General features: G+C 50.3%; 1 protein-coding gene across 3 annotated transcripts in view; it reads right to left on the bottom strand.

Moving 5' to 3' along the window:
* The window catches only part of Col15a1 (collagen type XV alpha 1 chain), a 108564-nt gene that overhangs the window by 32500 nt on the left and 59019 nt on the right, over positions 1–17045 (bottom strand). For 2 of the 3 annotated variants that reach the window (XM_027930846.2, XM_071600769.1), the window contains 11 exons: positions 16663–16716; positions 14204–14296; positions 12899–13024; positions 12305–12367; positions 6616–6651; positions 6079–6219; positions 5834–5902; positions 4924–4959; positions 4739–4822; positions 2584–2649; positions 1072–1107 (listed from right to left, as the gene is read on the bottom strand). In XM_027930846.2, coding sequence (XP_027786647.2) covers positions 1072–1107; positions 2584–2649; positions 4739–4822; positions 4924–4959; positions 5834–5902; positions 6079–6219; positions 6616–6651; positions 12305–12367; positions 12899–13024; positions 14204–14296; positions 16663–16716 — 804 coding nt within the window. The remainder of the gene's footprint in view (positions 1–1071; positions 1108–2583; positions 2650–4738; positions 4823–4923; positions 4960–5833; positions 5903–6078; positions 6220–6615; positions 6652–12304; positions 12368–12898; positions 13025–14203; positions 14297–16662; positions 16717–17045) is intronic. The other variant, XM_071600770.1, reaches the window with a different exon arrangement.

Genomic DNA, 17045 nt, shown 5'->3' with positions numbered 1-17045 from the left:
CTTGACTGTTAACTTTTCACAAGCTCAATATATAAATATGTCCAGTGGAACTTCCCTTGGCAGCCTGAATCCTGCCTATCTGGTCCCCTCCTTGTGCCCTACAGTGGTAAACAGGCTCTTTTGAGGAGCCTGGGGCTCCCTCAGAACACACAGCCACTCTTGAGAGGAGGGTGTGTTCTGGAACATGCTTTGGCTTTTGGAGCAGTCAAGCTGGGGTGGAGCCGAGGTCTGGACTCTTCTGCTAACCGAGGTGTTATACCGTGGTTGGCACTCCTGACTGTTTTCTCAAGTCTAGTTGACATGCATTGCTAGTGTCACTGTAGTTTATGCTCCGTTAGAAAATGTAAAACTGTTCCCCAAAGTAAAACAGAGATGACCTATAATTCTACTGGGAAGAACAAATTTCTATTACATTTTGATAAATTTCTTTCTTTTGTCCTAGAAGCGGTGTGTGTCACCTGTTAGCATTAGGACTTAAGGTGCAGGGTCTTAAAAGAAATTGTTCATATCCTGCCCTGGGGCCAGGCTTCAGCACACATTTAAACTTTTAGACACAAATAATCACTTTTGATGTAGAAATGGATCTTCCTCTTCCATGGTATAAGCCCCATAATGGCACTTATGGACTGTTAACTGTTGGGATCCTTTCCCAAGGTTCTCCTTCCCCCACTTTCCACCACTACATCCTGTCCCTTCAGGGACTTCATCTACTTGAACTTTTTCTACCTAAAGCATCTACTCACATTAATGGCGAGCCAGGCTTTGGTTGGTTCTGGGGTAAGAAGACATGAGTAGGACCTAACCCTCCCCAAGGTTTTTGCAAAACAGCCAAGAACAAACAAAACAGACAAGGGGACAAATAACCGTTATTTAAGGCAGAAAAGAATCATAAGAGTGGTGACAATAAAGCCCCATGAGACTCAAAGAAGGGGACCCTTCGAGGTGAGAGCAAGGACACAAAAATTAATGAAAGAGATGGTGCTGGAGCTTGGTCATGTAGAGATGGAGGAAAATGTCATTCCAGGTGGAAGAAACAGAATGAGCACAGCCCTGAGCACAGATGAAACTTACTGGAAATCCAGGCAGCCCAGGCAAACCATCCGGTCCCTGTAAAACACCAAAGACAAAGCATTTCCAAAACCAGCAGGAACACGCTGCCCCAGCACCTTCCCAGGGCCTAAGCTGTCCCCCAGGGAGGGCTTGGTGGTCTGACTGCCCCATTTTGCAGAAGATGCTGAGCCTGGGAGGGAAGAAACCCTGCAGCAACACAGCTAGTTGGCACTAGAGGCAGAAGCTGCACTCGGGCACCCAGAGCCCCACTCTGCAGCTTCCTCCTCGGTGAGGTCCCTCAGCACTTGAAATCCTTAGGGGTGATGATGACGGCATGGGGACCTCCACAAGTAAACTCTGAGGAGTGGGTCAGGAGGCAGCCTGGGGGACTGGGAGGATGTGGGTTCATGCTGATGGGGATTGCTCTCTTCCCTTGGCAGGAATGAGAATTATAACAGCCAATTAAAGGACCTGAGACATCAAGAGTTGGTGCTGTCCTATGGTAGGGGCCAGGGCCCCTCTTCCTTTTTCTGCCAACCTCATATATATATATATGGATGCAGTTCAGAAGATTCAGACAACCCACAGACCAACATCACTCCACAGGAGAAGCCGGTGGCAGACAACTTCTCAGATAACTGCAGAAATCTTTGGGCAACTAGTGGATTTTACACTTCCACAAAAGCACACAAGATGACTTATTTTCTCCAGGGCATGGATGGACAGGCCAACTTCCCTGGGAGCTGCAGTGACAGCCCAAGCAGCCCTGGGCCCTGTACAGCTGCAGAGGTATAAGCCTTGGTTTCCATGGTGACTCGTAGTGCCAAAGTGCACAAAGCAGCTTCACTTCCCTCACCTCCTATAAGCCATCCCCAAATGGCAAAGTGCTATCAGAGAAGAGGATCTGGGGCTCAGAGTGGGGTGTGGTGGAGCTAGGGCTGGAATCCCAAGGCTCCTAAGCAAGAGCTTTCCTCCTTCCCAGCTGCCAGATGCAATGGGGATTTATTGTACAGGTGGGAAGAGGGAGCTTCCTTCCTCTTAGGTCCTGCTGTGCTATGGGCCAACCCTGTGGACTTGCAGAAGTAGTGTCACTTCCTTGTGCATTAATTTCCTCATCTCTAAAAGGGGACTAGAAAGACTGAAGCAAATCATATTCCCTCCTCGTGCTCCAGGTTCCCATTAACACAGCTATGCGTCCCTCTAGGCTCTTCCTGGAAATTGGATGCTGCAGATAACAGCACGCCCAGAACACAGCACAGGTGGCAATCTGTCTGTTACTAGGATCCCTTGACTTCTATGACACATATTTCTGATGCCTAGGAGTAGAAACTTCTGCTGCAGTGGACACAACTCTCTGCATGATCAAATTAATATGAAAGCAACTTTTCCAACATGCAAAGTTATCTCTCCATTCTACCCTGATATACTCTAGCTCGATGCTTCAGGAGCCGAAAGGATCCCAAACCAACACGACATTGTTTCAACAGGGCCCTTGGGTAGGGACTTCATTCTAGAGCAGCTGCGGATACAAACCGGAGGCCCCATGAGCTCAGGAATGTCCGATAAATTCATGGATCCATGGGTGATATTGATCAAAGACTGAAAAGAGAGATATCATAGCATGAGGACAAAAGATGGCATGTGTTCTGTCTTGCTTCTGACTGTGAGGCTTTCATTGAAGTCACCCAGCAAGGCACATATTGATAACACCCCAAGCCCCCTGCCAATCACACCGATCCCTCCTGCTTCCTACCACACCGCCCTGAGCCATCTTGTCACTTTTCTTTTTTAATTAACTTTAAAATGGCACAACACGTGAATGCCTCCTCTCTTTTAAAATTTTTAAATATGTACATAGATATGTATATGTTAATACGTATGTCTATATCCCCATAGGAAGCATCTAATGTTGGGGGGTGGGCGTGTGCATGTTTGCTCATGTGGTTATTTTACATAAATGGCAGCAGGCTTTATCCCTGAATTTGCTTTTTCCACTCAACCATATTGTGCAGAGATCTTTCCATGTGGAAATTCTGTAGTATGCCTATTTTTAGTTTCGACAGATTGCCAAAGAACCGTTCAAAGAGGCCGTACAATTTACACTTCCACAGAAGCACACAAGATGACTTATTTTCCCACATCCTTACCCACACTCGATTTTTTTAGTCATATATATTTTTTTAACTCCAGCGATCCTTTTCCCAGTTATTTGGGACTTTCTGTCTTTCTACTGTCCACCAGCTTGATGTTATTTCTCCCAGAAGGGTCACTGTCTTGCATGAATGGGAGGGTCTGCTATTAAGGGGGTCATGATCTGATCCCAGCCACATTCCAGCTTCCTCTCCAGATTCCCATGGCTCTCCAACCACCCCCACGCCTGCCACCCCTGTCCATCAGCTCCCTGAGTCTTAGGCAAATCACACAGTGCTACTCTCTGCTTTGGCTCAGGGTATTGTTGCCACTTCAACTCTGCAAGTTCTGCCCTCTGTGTCTACTTGGTAAAATCCCTCTCCGTTTTCTAGGCCCTACCCAAAGACACTTCCTCCGGAAAGTCTTCCTTGACTTCTCATATCCCAAACCAACTTTCCTCCCTTATTCCCCCACTTAGATTCCTTGGCCTCTGAGTTACAGCCATTGTCCTGACTGCACTGGGGGCCCTGCATCTTTACATTCACATGACCAGCATGGGACTGACTGTGGAGTGTAAGTCCAAATACCTATGCCAGTGGGTTGATGATAGGAATAGAAAATTAGATGACATCCAAGGTTTCATTCAGCTGATGCTGATGGAGCCTTCCCCATGTGCCAAGAGCCTCCCCCATGTGGGGCTCAAAGAAGAAAAAAATAACCCCAGGGGGCAAGTGGAGGAGACAGACCTGTTACCAGGTCCTTGCTGTGCAGTGGGAATTTTACTGATGAACTAAAAAACCACATGTCACAGATTTTGGGGGGTCAGAAGGGAGGGGGATACTTCCTTCACCAGCATGGAGATCTTTCCATGTGGAATTTTGCAGTATGGATATTTTTGGTTTTAACAGACAGCCAAAGAGCTTTCCAGTGGGGTCATCTAAACACGTTTCCTTGACATGAAGGGGGCTCATCTGATGTCATCCTTGGCCTCTCTTGATCCCTTTACTCCCATCCTGGAAGGTACAGGGACCTTTCTGATGACAGTTTGGGATACCTATAGGGACATGCTCAGCAGAGCACCACACTTCTTTCTTTTGGGTCTTCCTGCTTCTAGGAAGCACGTCCACTGACTGGCAGGCAAGTCTGTGGACTCTAGGGTTAGTGAGCAAGAACACTCGGCCCACACAAATGGACCACAGCCTTCCATGTGACCTGTATCAGCAATGAAGTTCAGAACCTGGCTGGAGAGGACAGGAACTGCTTAGCTGGGGCTTCCTCAAGACCCTGATACCTCTCATGCTCCTAGGCTGCCTTTTGAGTTGACCACAAATGCTACCAACCAGAGGGAAGTTTCGGGGGGCGGGGCGTGTGAGGGGGGTAGCATTAGAGCAGGCCCAGTCAGGTGAGGAAGCTGGCAGGTGAAGGCTCCCACACCAGGTGCTGGCTCCGTGCCCTGCATACCCAGCACCCCAAGACCCTGCAGTGGTAGACCACCCTGCTCTCTCCTTTGACAAAGGGAGAAAATACACAGCCAACCTCTGCCCTGGATGATACTCACACTCGACAGGATCTCAATGCGCCCAGGTGGTCCCCGGGGCCCAGGGGGTCCCACAGTGCTGGCTCCATCCATCCCTCTTTCACCCTGGTTACAGTGGAGAGAAGTGGGGGGATAATTCATTGTGCATGGATAATGCTTCTAGAACCAGGCTGGAAAGTCCTTCCACCACAGATCTGTGACCTTACCTTGGGTCCCTGGTCTCCTTTTTCTCCTTTGGGACCCTGAGAAAATAAACAGGCAGATAAATGAACATTTTTTGGTTTTCTTTTTTTTAAACATTTATTTTTTAGCTGTAGATGGACACAATACCTTTCTTTTATTTGTTTTTATGTGGTGCTGAGGATTGAACCCAGAGCCTTGCACGTGCCAGGCGAGCGCTCTACCGCTGAGCCACAACCCCAGCCCCATTCTTTGGTTTTCTTGGATTCGCTTTGCCTGCTCCCCTGTCCTCACTCTTGCTGTCTACCCTCAGCTCTCCCACTGGTTTCACTCCAGGCAATGGGAACAAGGGATGAGGGACAGATGCCCCTTCCAGAGCGAGAAAAAAAATTCCTCAGAGAAGAAGACTCAGAGGCCTGCTCCCGACACCAGTTGAGTGTCCCTTCGACTCCAGTCTTAGAGCCCCCTGCATCTGGGGGAGGGGGGAAGTCTGCATGTTCAGCTACAGGAAGGGCCATGCTGTTCCCTCCTGGGTGCTCAGTTCAGGGTCCCACGGGACAAAGCTAATGAAATCCAGGGGAGAGCATCCCAGTGGACATGGACAGTGCCTCCCAGGGATGGACAGAGCAGAGAGGCTGCCTATCAGGAGGGCAGGGTTTTGAAATGGGCCAAACTGTGAAGCTTCCGTAGGGTAGCGGGAGGGAGGCAGGGGGTTGGGGAGAGATGAAGAGACAAAGACAATTTTCAAATTTTCACAAATGATAGCTTGTGCAAAACTGCTTCTCCCTGGAGAAACTTTTTGCACCTTCCAAGATGCAAAGCCTCCCCATTGCACAGGTGGGGGCTGAAGGCACAGGGCAGGTGAATTATCGAGCCTCCACACTCCAGTGCCACAGCAAGACTGTCCTCATAAGAAGGTTTCAAAAGTCAACCTACACTTGAAGCAGTTGGCCCGGAGATTCTGGGTTCACTCAACAGCCTGATACTTCCTGAGCCTTCGGTATCCTAGGGAAGGAGGAAGAATGAGATTTTCAGATCTGATTCTGGAGCACCCTCTTATGCCAGTGTGGTTTGGGGTGCTGGTAACTCAGAGGCAAACTGGACTAGCATTCAGGGGGCTGGTCCTTCCAGTGGGCCCTAATGCACATGATTCTTTAACCACAGAAAGGGGGGAAAAGTACCTCAAATCCAAGTTCTGTTGTACATCCAGGCCCTGGGGGTCCAGGAGGGCCAGGAGGCCCCGGAGGTCCCCTGACTCCAGGGGTGCCCACTTGTCCATTTTTCCCAGGTGGTCCTGGTAAGCCTCTGCTGCCGGGGTCACCCTGTAAGGAAGAGGACAGGCTGATGACAGGTCCCCGGATTCCCTCATGGAAGGACTTAAAACATCTGAGTCAGAAAACCACCCTCTGAAGTCAACTAGGCAGATGTGTTCTCTGATCTGTGCTCAATAGCACAGGAACAGCTCTCTTGCTAATTGACATTTCACTTGGAGAGAAGCGGATGGGCCCGCAGGAATGAGTTTGTAAGGTGTGTGTGGGGGGGAGGAAACAGCTCCCCACCAGCAGGTATCAGCTCCCCACCAGCCCTCCCTGAGCAGCTCCTTGAGGTGTGCTTTTCTGTGCTTCGTGACATTTCTGCATTGGATGCTCCAGCCCAAACCCCAACAATAGCAAACCCCAGGAAAGGTGAAGTGGGAAGAGACACTTGCTTTCTCTTACCTTCTCACCAACGGAGCCGTTAGGCCCTCTTGCACCCTGAAAAACACAAACGTCCATGAGCATATATTTCATTAGGTATGTTCAGAAGAAAGGGCAGAATTGTTTCCCCATCAGTAACAGGACACTGCAAGGGGACCCCTTCTGTCTTGGTTTGGCTGGTGTTTCTAAGACAAGCATATGGCCTAAGACGGCAGTCTGCTAGGTCAGTCCTGTCCAAAGCTTGTGAACCCCATTCTTCACCCGTTAGCTCATCCCCTGCCTTGAGAATAAACCAGAAGTCAGGAGAGATCACAGAATGGGTCCTTGGCATTCGAGACAGTGTCCTTCCCCACCCCTTCCATGAGAGAGGTAAAGGGGTACTTCCCCTACTCTAAACCAAGAGAGAGCTTCGAGAACTTGACATGTAACCCCTAGACTTTGAGAGATTTGGGGATGATAACTGACCCTCTCTGAAAAATTTGAGCAGAGAGTACCCTCCACCAAGAATGATCAAGGGGGAAACATAGGATGCGTTCTCAAACTTCTCGTATAATTAAAAATTAATTTAAAAGACCACCTGAGGTGGGATGGCTCTGTCCTCCACCTCACAGCCGCACAGCACTTCCACAATGTCCGTGACTTTGCCAGGATGAAGTTAGGAAACCAGGGAGCTAAATAATTTTCAGGTTCTTTGTAGCTGTGACATTTTGGGACTGTCATTGAGAATAAGCCTAAACAAAGTTCTGGGGGTTCACGACAGAGGTGAGGCCATGGTTACGTTCTGCAGAAAGACATGCACACATGGACAACCAACACGGTCTCCCTGTGTTCTTCCCAGGGCAGGAAGAGTGATAGGAGAGTGACCCTCAATTGCTGCACTCTTTAGGTGCACCTTGGATGCCTCCTTGACTCAGAGGCCAGGGGGGACATCCTGGCTATCTGGAGAGGTGGGAGGAGGAAGGCTGGGGGAAGGAAGAGCTGTAGCTGGGACCTGTCACCTCCCTTTGGCCAGCCCTGCCAGGGAGAAACTGAACATGACCTTCCATCTAGGGTGGAAACATGACTCAAATAATTGAGTTCCTATTTTGCTGCCCAATCTAGAGGCTATGGTTTCTCTGTCTGCTTCTCTTGGGTGCAACCAGCAGGGCCATCGCCTACTGCCTACTACCATCTGATCTTGAGCGGAGTGCAGACATTGTGCGTTTTCCCAGCAACAAATCAAACTGCCACCAGGGCTACTGTGAAACGGAGGCTCTAGTGGCTCCATCTCTGAACACCTTACAGCTGTGCTGCCAGTTGACCCGGTTCAAAATCATGTTCACAAGTGAAGAACTGTCTTTTCAATTGCTTTTCCTATTTCTTTCAAGTCAAGAATGCATCTTATAGCAATTTCAAATAAAGTTCTTGAAGACATATTAGCCCCTGCTATCTGCCTCAGAAATGATCTTATTCCGCTTGTACCAGGTGAAGAGATAGCACGTGGATCCATTCTACTGGCTCAAAGATACGAGGACGAACATGAGATGGAAGGGGATAGAAGAATCCACTTATTGGAATTTTTGTGAACAGGTAGGGTGGAAAGCGGGAGCTTTGACGAAAAGGCTCAGGAAAGACTCCATACTTCCAAAGTGGAGATGGTGGAGGTTTACTTCACTCCTTAGTGAGAGTGTTTTTGTGTGGTGAGGACACACACTGTCCCAGAATTCCAACTAGCAGAGCCGCAAATGTGGTTGGGAGGGATGACAGGTGGAGAGATCGGCTCGAGAATGGCAACGCTGTAAAACCATCAGATCAGAAAGTCTGTCTCATCGGGATGAACTGGAGGGGGAAAGACACCGCTAGACCTCAGCCTACGGGAACTTCAAAGAACCCAACAGATCCGAGGATCTCTTCCTCTATGATGGTATCTGGGATGCCCTGTGGGCGTCTGCTGGATCTGCTCATGGTGTTTGCAATGCTGACCACTGCACTGTGTGTCCACTGCTGTTGCCTGTGGTCTGTTTGGTTTTATGGAGGCCTGTTATCATCCAGATGATGTGCCAAACACATCTGATGACGAAATAAGATAGAAAGCAGGAAACCAGGCAAACGCTGGGATGTTTCATTTAACATTTAAACTTGTTGTTACAAGCTCTAAACTCATTACCGGATCCTAGGCTCCCTGCTCAGACCCCTCCCTAATTCTTTTCTTTTCATTCTTTTTTTTTTTTCCCCCCAGTACTGGTGGAGATCAAACCCAGAGCCTTAGAGAAGGTGGTAAAGATTTAATTGCACTTCCCTGACATCTACAGAAAAGACAGAAGCTGATTGTACAATGTGATTTTGGGCCCAGTGAAATTACTCAATGTCAATTCTTGGAGCTCAAGGTTCCTCAGCAATTCTGGGTACCCAAGAATACTTCAGAGCCTTGACTCTTTCCTGCCCAACTTCCTAGTACCTTCTGAGACTGAAGAATAATCTGAATGACAAAGATTCTGAAAGAAGCAAAAATTGACCACCGTGAATCCTAGAAGAGCTGGAGGGCAGAATCAGCCATGTACAAAGCAGAGAGGTGGTTTTCAGAGGGCCACGATCTCCAGCAAGTTCTGTGGCACCCTTTCCAGAGCATTCTGCAGCTGAGGAAGCAGGTCACTCCCTCCCACCCCTTCTTGAGCTACAGATCTTAGACTTAGCTCCTCATCTTAATTGGGGGAAAACATGTTAAGAAATACTGTATCATTGAATTATTCAATGACATTCAATTCTATCATAGAACATTTGATACATTCTTTGCGCCTATGTGTGTAATATAAACTTCTGTGACATTTTCCTCATTGGAATATTTAAAAATAGATTCGAATACATTAATATTTCATGAAAAATACCTGGTAGGAGAATTTAGAAAATATTTATAATATACATGAGTTGGCCCTGAATATCTATTTTTTCATTTTAAATATCATTTCATTAAAGTAACATAAAATGATAAGGATTGCTGTAATCTTCACATATCCTGAGTATCATAAATTAAAAATATGAAGCACTTGCCAAATCCGCATGTCACCCTAGCTCAGGGCCATGTTAATCTCTGAATGGCTCTAATTTTTGATATACGTGCTGCTGAATTAAGCATTATTTAATACATTCTTAACAACCATCCACACTTGGATGACAACATCCATATCTGATAACAATGATTGTATATTTTTAAAATTCCCAGCTAAATAAACTGAACCTTATTCTTTGGCGGGGAACTCCACTTTGGGTGACTACCTAGACTGGTCTCTGTGGCCTGCTAATGACACGGTGGCTGAGGAGAGTCTTTCCTACAAGTGGATCCATCCAACTGTGTGATAGGAGCTGGGGCAGGGAGTGAGGTGTGCAAGCTGAAGAGCAGACACTCTGGTGAGAAGCCAAGGATCAAATGTGTCATTGTTTGGTACGTTCCTTAACATCCCTGAGATGGCTCATTTCCTTCAGCCCATTTTTGCTCTTTTACATTCAGTCTGTCTGTGTTCCTTCAGAAAGCATCATAAACACATAGTGCAAAAAATTGGGATGTAGAACAAATTTCAGGAACAAATCAACAAACAAATATGGGATTGATCTCCAACAGTCATCCAACTGTCAATCATCCTGGGCAAGCCTGCCCCTGCCCCTCCTCCAGGGCGCTGTTGAGTCTCCCCATTGCAAAGCTGCCCTCTGTGTCTCTGTGCAGATGTAGGCTGGGTATGGCTAAGTTCCGGACAGAGTGGGGGTCGGGGAGGCTGCTGGGGAAAGACCAGGCAAGATGAGTGTGGGTTGGTGGTGTCTCCTGCAAAATTTCATTTCTTATGAAACAGTTGGTGCGTGTAAAATAGTTTGCTAAAGCTCAACAGTTGCTTCTTTTTCTGAGAAATGTGCTTTCCATGAAAATCGGGTTAGCGCTTCAATTAAAATAAACTTACTTGAGAGCTGATGGAAATGGAAAATTTAGTTCACTGACGTTGGTGTCTAGGCCGTTGACATTTCCATGTTCATGAGGGAGGGGGTGCATAGAGGCCCCCACCTCCACCCCAGGAGGGAGGGACCCTCTCTGTTCTCAACCCTAAAAAGCCCCACTGGCCACATCCCTTGTATAAGCTTCCTTATCTTTATTGCCTCTCTTTGCTGGACATGGCTTATCTCATCAAGCAGGCGGGGAAGTCTGTCTGGCAGGAATCCATTCCCCACACCCCACACTAGCATGCAGCTTCCAGACAGCAGACAGGACAGGCGTATGGACAGAGAAGGAGGGATGGAAGGGAGGCTCAAGACCCAGAATGGCAGATTAAAATGGTGTCTGAAGGAAGTTTCATTCATTCGTCAAGTGCTCATAGGGGTCTGTGCTAATTTTGAAGGGTACAGGGATAGTGCTATGGGCTCCCTGGCAGTGTGGGCATGGGGGCCCAACAAGGAAGCTGACATCTTTATTGTCATTGGTCAAGAAGGGTCCCTGCAGCATAGATATTGTGGGGAAGGAGGGATGTGTCTGCTCATAAACAGGCCGGGAGAGCTTCCCAAAGGATATTCGGTGCCGCTCCCCTGTCCAGTTTCACTACCTGCAGTTTCAGTTATCCAGTCAACCACAGTCTGAAGACAGTAATTGGAAAATTCCAGAAATGAACAATTCACAAGTTTGAAATCGCACCCTGTTCTGAGCAGCATGATGAAATCCTGCACTGTCCAGCTCCACCCTGCCCAGAACTTGAGTCACCCCCTTGTCCAGCACATCCACACTGAATACGAGACCCACCGTTAGTTGCTTAGTCGCCATCTTGGTTATCAGATCCACTGCCACGGTGTCTCAGGGCTTGTGTTCAAGTAACCCTTGTTTTACTTAATAAACGCAAAGTGTTAAGAGTAGGGATACTAGCAATTTTATTATAATATTTGATTTTTCTATTACTATTTATTGTTGTTAATTTCTTACTGTGCCTAATTTATGAACTAAACTTTATCACAGATATGCAGGAAAACCACAGTAAGTACAGGGTTTAGTACTATCCATAGTTTCAGGAATCTACGGGGGTCTCAGAACGTATCTCCTTAAGATAACGGCAGACTATTTTATCTGAACTGGACCTTGGAGGATGAGAAAGAACTTTCCTAGAAACAGTGAGGAGAAGGTCAATATATACTACTTCTTGCCAGAAGCCATGTGAGGGGGGTTGCGGGTGATGACCTAGAGGGGCAGCTGGTGTAGATGGGGAAGGGTATCAGGACTTTGCCCTGCAGAAGAGAGCCACTGATTTCTCTCAGTTAATGGGGAAGTCACTGATGAGGGCCCACTAGGGGGAGGTGGATAGGGCACTGGGTGGAGGATGGACTGTGGCTGCAGAGAATGGGGCACCCATGTGGAGCCCAATGGCCCAGCATGGGTGAGAAGAGAAGAATGTCTGATCAGGGTGCAGAGAAAGGTTGGTCTTGGCAACTGACCTTTGGTGGCAGGGAAGGGAGGGAAAGGAGGGCTGGAGAAGACTCTGTGTCTGAGTCCAGGTCCCTGGGTAGATGGTGACATCGTTCACCAAAACTGGGGCAGGGGAGATGCTGAGTTGGGCACAGTGAGTCCCAAGATGAGGACATAAAGCAGAAGCGACCAGCAGGCAATTTCAGAGAATCAGTCACAGAAGAGGCAAGGTCAGAATTCGGGGTCGGAGAGTGTGGCTCTGGTGGCTCCTGGTGTTAGAATGTACCCCTCCCTTCCCCTTACCTTCTCCCCTTTCATCCCAGGAACACCAGAGGCTCCATCAGGTCCAGGCCGTCCCTCAGGACCCTGCAGAACATCAATGACAATCAGTCACCTTCCTGGGAAGGAGGGCAGGGTGGGGAGGTGGGTGAGGCCAGTGGGTCCAGGTCCTTATGCCAGGGTCACGGCAAGAGTGCCAGTCCTGGTCCCAGCTGGGCTGCTGCTGGCTGTGCCACCTGGACCAGCATCCTTCACTCTCTGGGTCACTCTCAGATTTCTTCCTCTGCAGGGGTGTCAGGAGCAGGACTGGACCTGGACGTTCTCCAGGGCACCCACCCAGGCCCAGCTCTGGGGTCCTGTGGTTTTAAGATCTCACAGCTGTCTGTCCTCCTACACTGGCCATGACAGAGCAGGAAAATGGTCCATAAGATGATATTTCTGGGGCTACTTCCCTGAAGTCTCAGCAATGGCTTGGATGTGGAGGATTTTGCTTGCAAACCTTAGCTGGCGGCTCTCTCCCCAGTCACAGACAATGTGACATCTGCAATCTGTCGACCCTTCCCTGGTGAAGGGAAGCCCCATGGCCACAGAAACAGGGACAGAACTTCAGACACTCACAGGGGGCCCGGGTTCACCAGCAGCTCCATCCTTTCCAGGGGAGCCAGGGGGTCCATTAAAAACATCAGTTCCTGGTTTTCCTGGAATCCCCGGCAAGCCTGGTGGACCTGGGGGACCTGGAGGACCCTAGAAAACAAGAAATTTTGTTAGAAATGGTGAAGGGAGGGTAAATATGAACTGAGCATATATGTTCACACATTCCCTTCATTCCTAAGAATGACCCTACATGGAGGGCTTGGTGACCCTACATGGAGGGCTTGGTGTCCCCACAGCAGATGGGGACAGCCAGGTCAGTGAGACCAGGAGACTCACACACACAGCTAATCTGTAGAAGAATCGGGATTTGAATCTAGGGCTTTCCAAGCTCACTGAATCTCATTTTCTCCCAAGTGCTTCATACAGTAGAGATCTAATTAGCCGGAGCGCCCGGAGGAGCTCTGGTTAATTGAGTGTTCTTATTAACCAGGAGGTCTACACTGCCTGCTACTTGAAACTCCTGAAGTGGACCTCTTAGCCTCTTACAGGTTGGCTGGTCCCACCACCTGGCAGGCCCCTGGAAGATCCGTTCGACTCCCACTCGACTCATCCACTAAGTCCAGAGCGCTTCAGCCCTGGTCACGTGGTCCTGAGGAGTGGGCAGAGGTCCAGCCGAGTGCAGCTTCTAACTGGGAGTCCATGCCCAGGGCTCAGGGGAAGGACTGGGGATGAGGTTGGGGCTGGGGAGGAGGCAACAGCTGCAGCTGGAGAAGGGAGGTGCTCCCCTGGGGGCCATTTAAGAGAGACTGGTGGAGCCCAGCCTTGGGCAGGGGCCAGGGAGCCCAGGCGCCAAGGAGGGAGAAAGGGCTGTCTGGAGAGCTAAAGGCAGGGGTGGGGGTGCCAAAGGGCAGGGAAGACTTCAAGAAAGGTCTGGAAGTCAAGGTGTGAAATGCCATCCAGACAGGGAGGAGGCCAGGGGATCTGTTTCTTGAACAAAGAGTGAGATGGGGGCAGGGGGATCAAAAGCCAATGGTGGAGGTGAAGGTCAGTGTGCATACTTGCTGGGAGCAGCCTGCTGCAGAGGGCAGCCAGGGAAAGGAGGGAGGGGGGTGAGTAGCAGGTTCTGAATATGAACTCAGGTCCAGACTCACTTCAAACCATACGAACCTGATCAAAGTGGAAAATGTCAAACACGTAGGAGAGGAAAAGAGTAAGGAGCCCCATGGACTCTGCCAACAGCGCTCAGCTTGGCCAGCCAGGTCCCTACTGCCCGCCCCTGCGCTCCTCCCTCCTGGTCCCAGGCACCAGACCGTGTCCCTTCACACTTACTCTTAACAGCTCCTCGCTGCCCATGAGGTCCCCGGAGCCAGAACCGCCATCCAGGCCCCAGCCTAGGCCGGAGCCCTCAGCCTCCACTCCCACCTGAAGAGAGAAGAAATCCCCACAGCTTGGATTCAACAGCCTCACCTCTGAGAGCTTCCTCAGATTCTGCAGCTGTAGAACACCTGACGCCAACTTGCCCTTTCCTCGGCTGCTCCCTCCTGCTTCCATCCTCCTTGCGGCCCCCACCCCCAGCTCACGGGGGCCCCTTTCTCAGCCTCCCTCCCTGCCGTTCAGCCCTCACTCATCTTTCCAGGCCTCATTCTGCAGGGGCCTCCTCCATGAAGCCCCCACTCCCCCATTCTCAGCAGAATTTACCTCTCCCTCCTCTCTTCCCTCCGGTCTCTGCCAAAGTCTCGATTTGGTGCCTGGACCCCCTGACCTAAAGTCAGTCGCTCATGTGTCTGTTGACCCCTCCAGACAAGGGGCCCTTCCAGGGCAGGACCAACCCTGAGACTCCCTGTGTGTCCAGAGTCCAGTGCGAGACCTGGCTCCGTGACGTCACCAAAGGCCTCCAAAGAGGCCAAGGGAACTTTCAAAGCTGCTCAGGGGACTTGAGGACAGCCTTGGTAGGCAGTGGGAGGAAGAGGACCCCTTGAGGATGTTTCCTGCTTTCTCTTTTGGTGACCAGATAAATAGGGCACCATTCCCGAGATGGGGAATCCAGGGGGAAGAACAGGACTGGGGCAGGTGTGAGGAGTCCAGTTTGGGATGTGCTGAGTTGAGGGACCTCTGACCATTCAGGGCATGGGACATAAACCAGATATAAATGAATTCTGACGCTGAGGAAAGGGGAAGTTGAGCACACACTGACGCTGAGCACACTGCAGGCTTCTGCTAGAGGCAGAGAGCCCTGAGGCCCGACTGGAAGGTACTCTGGGGGCTGACTAGGAGACTCTCCAGCCTGTGGCAGTCCCTGCGCACCGTGTGTGACAAGCTAGATGGGGAATCTCACGGTGGGTTCAGCAGCCCCAGAGGGGAAGCCCCTCCCCAGCACCATCCAAAAGAGAACAAATGGTCAGCAAGGTGCCCCTCCAACTGACCCCTTTGGATAGAAAACTGTGCTTGGTGTCAAGTTCTGATTACACAGAAGTGAAGATAGGCATCGATCTTCCCATGAGGACGCCCTGACCCTCAGAGGTCAGGATCCCTGTGTTCCTGTGCCATGGTGGTGGGAGGAAAGGCCTTGGGGGAAGAGCTGAGCGATGTGGACATGCCTGTGTGCCTGCCCTGGTCACCAGGATGCCCCAGTCCTGGTCTGGGCACCACCAGAGCCCCAGCATCCAGCCAACCCAGCCTCCCCCATCCCCCGCCCCACACCTGTCCTGCCCACCTGCTGCTCCCAGCAGCCCCTGCCACCATCAGGGGTCTTTATTGTTCACAGGCTGCTTCCCTGGGCCCCTGGCCTCCTAGGGGACAGGCACAGTGCCGGAATCATCCCCAGGTCCCAGCTCCCCACACAGGGCTGGTGCTTAGGAAATACCTTTAGAATGACCGAAGCACCCATTTGGAAAGGAGGAGAAAAGAAAAGGAGAGAGTTGCAGCCCAGGACACATCAGCTGCCAAAAAGCACCCAGAGAAGCGGCTGCCCTGCCAAATAAGGCACCAGAATGGCCGAGACCAGAAGAGGAGGGGTGGGAACACTGACAGGGAAAACCCCAAATATCAGTGCCGTGACACACCCCTCAGAGCCACCAGAGCCCTGCTGTCCTCTGAATCCACAGAGCCTCCCTTCCCCCACCTCAATGTGAAGATCTAGGGTTCAGGGCTAGGGCACCATCTGCCTGGGGACCACCTCCATGCAGCCCAAGGGAGCTGAGCAGGGGCAGAAGGCCAGGGCCACGTGGAGATGGGGAAGGGCCCCCAGAGGCAGCTGGATTACCGCCCATGGCCAGGCAGGCTCCCTGAGCAGGCCTCCTTGGGACCACAGGCCAGGGCCACTGTGCTGCAGCCCCTCGGAAAGACTTTCCCACCAGTAGCCATCTCAGTAGGAGGAACCTGTTATCTTTCTGTGGTGACCAACATAAGATAGCATTTCCATAAACATCAGCCACTTTATCTGGGCTAGGGTAAGCACCACGGCCCCCTTTTATAGTTGAAGAACTGATAAAGAACTACACTGAGATCCTGCAGCCCCTGAGATAAGCCCAGGACCATGATCCTTGGGGCTCTTATTTGCTCATCACCCTCCCAGGAGGAAAACCAGGGGCAGAGCTTAGACACAGAACACCTGAATGGGAAGGATCCTTCCAGAACAGATAGGGAAATGGAGGCTCATGGAGGTTGAGGACTTGGACAAGGTCACCAGCTGGTAAGAAGAAACTGGCCAGAACTTTCTCCTGCCATCTTCATGATCCCCACACCCTTGATCAGAGCCTGTGAGTGCTCCAGAGCCGCCCAGCACAAACCTGCTCTCCTTTGGGCCCGGCCTGTCCTTCCACTCCCACATGTATCCGTTCAGCCTGAAACAAGAAAATTCGGTTAAAACTTGGTCACAATAGGGGCTGGGGATATAGCTAGGGGTAGAGCACTTGCCTAGCATGTGTGAGGCCCTGAGAAACCACCAAAAAAAACAAAGAAAAGACAGAAACAGACAAAAAACCCAAAAGCATGGTCATAATATCTTTGGGACATACAGCTGCTGAGCTGATGATACTCCTGGGCCTGAGCCAGGGGCCAGGGCTGGGCTAGCGTCGGGGAGCCCATGGAGAGGCCACGGGCAGATCACAGCTCTCACTTCCTATTGACAAGTGACTTCCAGGAAGACATTTGGAGTCATCCAGAGGTGATT

The sequence above is a fragment of the Marmota flaviventris genome, chromosome 13 (assembly GCF_047511675.1).
Source record: "Marmota flaviventris isolate mMarFla1 chromosome 13, mMarFla1.hap1, whole genome shotgun sequence".
In the NCBI taxonomy this organism is placed as follows: Eukaryota; Metazoa; Chordata; class Mammalia; order Rodentia; family Sciuridae; genus Marmota; species Marmota flaviventris.
This window is presented reverse-complemented; position numbering and strand designations above follow the sequence as displayed.